Consider the following 4,721-nt stretch of genomic DNA (forward strand, 5'->3'; position numbering starts at 1 on the left):
GAACCGAAAACCACCGGTTAACCGCCTAAAATTGACGATTTTCGATTATTTTTAATTTTTTATTTAATTCAAATTTGAGACTAGTTATTAGTGTAGTACTAATAAAATTGTTTAATAAATTTAGTTTACTTGTTCAATTTTATAATTGGAAAATTATAATTTATTTGTACAAGTAAATTAATTTTTTACTTTAAATTTAATAAAAATACGAATTTTATTACATTTTGGGTGTTAATGTGTTATAATTTTATTTCATTTATAGTTTTTTAAACAATTTTGTTACATATGTAATGGATTAAATAACATAATTTAATAAAAAAAATATACACAGTACATAAAACGTTAAAAAAAAATAGGACAATCAACGGTTCGGTCTTTCTCAATCTCTTCACGGGTGGATTAGGTGAACCGGGCATCACTAGATGGAACATCAGACTTTATTAGTCCGATAAAATTGACGGCCGACAAACATCTCTCTCTTCCTCAAATTATAAGTCTTCATAATCATTGTGAAGCTTCTGAATTATTACTCGAGCTGGACTTAGAGGGTGTTTGGCTAAGTTTATTTTAAAGAGCAAGAGCTTATAAGATATTTCAAGAGCTTATAAGTTGTCAAAGTGTTTAGATAATTGAGCTTATAAGCTAGAGAGTGAATTTTTTTTGCTAGAGAGAGAAAATATTTTTTAGAGAGAGAAAATCGATGAAAAATGAACTTAAATGATATATGATGAAAATAATAAATTATAGTTGAAAAATATTTGTAAAATGATTGTTTCATATGATATTATAAAAAAATAAGTTGGGGTAGAAGAACTTATTTTTTGGGGAGCTTATAAGCTGTTTAGGAGCTTATTTTGCCAAACATTTTGAAGAAGCTTATAAGCTTCTAAACAGCTTATAAGCTCAGCCAAACACCCTCTTAAAATCTCTGGTGAATATGTGCTTGAAGCTTATATAAAAGTGGTTAGTATTGAGAAAGCATCAGATAATTATTTCGTGTTTAAAGTTTGTAGCTAGGATCCTTCGAAATTGTGGTTTACATATAATAATTGAGCAAATCGACTGAAAAATTTGAACTAATATTTCTTAAATTCATAAGTAGTCATCTAATAATGGAAATGCCTTCCGGTCAATATGCTTTGGGAAAGCTACAACTCGAACAAGAGAGATTAAATGGACTTGGGAGATTGGTTACTCAGCCATCGATCAATTACAAGGCCAGTTTAATCATAGTATAACTAGAGATTAATTTATTGACCAGAAATCAGATTTTATTTTTGAATCGTATACTTGTTGAATAACACAAGACCTCATCTAACATTTTAATTTAAGCTATACACTAAATCCTCAGATTGATTATTTATACAAAAGTAGATCATCTCCATTTACACTATTATAAAGGTATAGAGCTGTCAAATTTGGATCAGTCGAGAATTTGTTGAGTCTAAGCGCATAGCCTTGTTTAATTTGACAACCCCTAAACATTTTAGTGGTATAAACAAATTACTCCATATAATATCGAAAATACTTGTACTAGTTCAAATATGTTTAAGCAATTCCGCCACGGCCAACCGTGGCCTACATCTCGCCACAAGCGGCTGAGTCTTGGGCATAGTAAGCCCCGGCGATCCGGCCATATCGACCATCTCCTTATCAAGGCGCGCCCATTCAAAGCACTGAATGAGTGATGCGAGGGCTAGGCCTATGACACGTAACGCCATGTTCTCACCGGGGCACCCTCTCCTCCCATATCCAAACGGCATCAACGCAAACGACCCTTCCTTTTTCTCTTCGATACCAATGAATCTCTCGGGCTTAAACTCCATTGGATGATCCCACACCTTGGGATCTCTTTGTATGGCCCATGTATTCACCAACAACATTGTCCCACGTGGCACCCGGTACCCCCCGACCGTGCATGCCGCCGATGACTCGTGTGGCACGAGCATCGGCCCCACCGGGCACACACGAAATGTCTCTTTTATTACACTTTGTAGATAGGGCAGGTGAGGGAGGTCAGAATCATCGACGAGTCGAGAATGACCGACCTGACGGTCAATCTCGGCTCGTGCCTTTATTAGTGCGTCCGGATTGTTGAGTAGGAGCGACATTGCCCATTCCATTGTTGATGATGATGTGTCCGTGCCAGCCGACAACATCACCTGATCAAAAATATAACACACAATTCAAACCAATCGAAAATTAATTTATCAATTTGTATAAATTGTAGTAGCATATATACCTGCATCATGCCTCTAATGATCTCATCTTTGTAATTTTGAGGATCATTCTCTTGTAACGACAAAAGCACATCGATCAACGTCGTAGTCCTCTGTTTCTCCGAATTGATATTTCTGTGCTCCTCGATCAAATCCTGCATGAAATTATCCCTCTTCTCTTGCAACGCCTTGAGCTTGCTTTCAATCTTATCCATCCCAAACCATCGCAAAATCGGCACGAAATCGCCGATATTGGTGGCGCCGCTGACTTGGAAAGTCTCCGTCACGATCTCCTTGAACCTCAACCTCTCATCCGAATTCCCCGGAACGTCGTCGTAGTATCGCTTCCCGCCGATCATCATCATCATCACGTTCAGCGTCATCTCGAAGAAGGCGGATTTCATCTCAACTACTCGGTATCCGTCCTCGCTCTCTCTGCCGCCGCTGAGAAGGCGGCGCACGAGGCGGCGGACATCGTCCCGCCGCACGCCGGCGAACGTCTGGACGCGGTGGGCTGAGAGCATCTCGACGGTGGCGATGCGGCGGAGGTTGCGCCAGTGGTCGCCGTAGGAGGCCCAGACGAGGGAGGTATAGCCGTAGCCGAGGTGTTTTCCGGCCAGCAGCCTCGGGCGATTGGCGAAGACGACGTCGTTCTTGGTGAAGCATTCCTCCGTCGCGGCGGGGGAGGAGACGACGAGCACGGGGCGGGAGCCGAACTGGAGCAGCAGGATGGGGCCATATTTTTGGGAGATTTTGGCTAGGGTTTGATGCAAGGGTTTTTTGAAGAGATAGAGGTGGCCGAGAATTGGGAGTGAGAGCGGCGGGCTTGGAGGGTAATTTAAGGTTTTCGTGAGGAGAAATGGGCGGAATAGTAGATACAAAACAAAGAGAAGCCAGGAAATGAAGAGGAAGTGTGAGACTGAGAATTCCATTAATGCTTATAGCAGAGCTTGTCTTTGTGAACAAGATACGATTTGTTACTACTATAGTACCTTATTAATAAGCCAATTTTAATCGATGAAAATTATATGACATCGACCCAATCAGGGCCCCACATCTATGTAAGTTGAGAGAGAATTGGATTTTTTATATATATGCCACACATAGTCGTGCACGTTATGTTGTATAGGGCATGTCATGTTCCTTATTTTAATAAAATTGATACTCCCTCCGTTCACTGTTTGGCCTTTAAAAAGTGTCCACAATTGAATGCCCTGTTTTACTTTTTGTACCCTTTTACTCTCCTACTTTTTCTATATTTACTACCCTTTGCCACTAATGGACCCACCTTCAAACACCTTTTTCACTTTTATATTCTATATTTACTACACTTTATCACTTTATCACTTTAGTCAACTACCTTTATCACTTTAGTCAACTACCCTTATATTTCACCACAACACCTTTTTCAGCTTTCTTAAGCTCCGTGCCCACACCCAAATGGGGCACTGAATTGTGGACGGAGGGAGTACAATTTACTTGATTGAGAATTTTTATTTTTAAAAGTAGACTTTATCTATTCTCACTTTTTTCATAGATAAGAATCAAGTAAAACTAGCTTGAGTAATAGAAATAATCAAAAACTTTGAAATATTTCAAAATTTCAATCCATCAAAATAAACAAGAAATTAACCTTATTACTTCTATCTATTAAAATTAATTTTTCAAAATAAACGTCCCGATCCCCAGGGGCGGATCTACAGTATGGCTGCACTGGGCTCCAGCCCAGTGCAAGCCCAATATTTTTTCTTATATATATTCTTCCTATCTACATAACCCAGCCCAAATTCTAGCCCACAGCCCAGCCCAACCTAAAAAACAAGACTTCTACATAATCTCAACATATAAATAAAACTGGCAGTTAGCAAACTATTAAGAAAATAGGCATTGCACAAAATCAGCAATAGTAAAGTGGTAGTTCTCGTCCCCTAAAAAAAATCATAGTTCTTGTCTCTGACTCCAAAGTCTTGATCAATTTGAATTTAATAATTTTCCATCATCTCAACAAGCAAATCACGGTATGTAGTTTAAAATCCCAACTTAGAATTAATATCATAATTAATCTCATTTTTGTTGAATTTAATTTGATAATATTGAAGATTGAAATAGAGTAGAATAATTTTTAATTATTTATTTAAAACACTTCTATTTAAATTGTAACTAGTACGTTCACCCATGCGATGTGAATTATAAATAAGAAATACAAGAAAAAATATAGTATCAAACTATTCATAGTAATTGCTTAATATTATATATTGATTTGCTACATTTATGTTATTTTTATCCTATTTTTCTTTCTTAATAATTTTTAATGTTGAATTTGAGTCAATTTTCAAGTTAAAAGTAAAATTACGAATTATTAATAATGAAAATTAGTTCATTTGTTTAGAAAATGAAACATTTTTTTAAAAAAAATGCATAAAAAGTATGTCTTTATGTGCTTTCAATCCACTATTAAAAAAATGTATGAAAAGGAAGTGTACGAAATACTCAAAAAAGAAA

At 37.0% G+C, this 4,721-nt stretch overlaps 1 protein-coding gene across 1 annotated transcript; it reads right to left on the reverse strand.

Annotated features, from left to right (window-relative positions):
• Positions 1-1,249: 1,249 nt before the first annotated feature.
• On the reverse strand, positions 1,250-3,301 carry LOC131010734 (cytochrome P450 81Q32-like). Its single transcript, XM_057938395.1, has 2 exons — positions 2,243-3,301; positions 1,250-2,162 (listed from the first exon to the last, which is right to left on the reverse strand). The coding sequence occupies exons 1-2, from the start codon at positions 3,149-3,151 to the stop codon at positions 1,539-1,541; spliced, it is 1,533 nt and encodes a 510-aa protein (XP_057794378.1). The 5' UTR covers positions 3,152-3,301; the 3' UTR covers positions 1,250-1,538.
• Between the last annotated feature and the right edge of the window lie 1,420 nt (positions 3,302-4,721).

Source organism: Salvia miltiorrhiza, chromosome 2, assembly GCF_028751815.1.
Source record: "Salvia miltiorrhiza cultivar Shanhuang (shh) chromosome 2, IMPLAD_Smil_shh, whole genome shotgun sequence".
NCBI lineage: Eukaryota > Viridiplantae > Streptophyta > Magnoliopsida > Lamiales > Lamiaceae > Salvia > Salvia miltiorrhiza.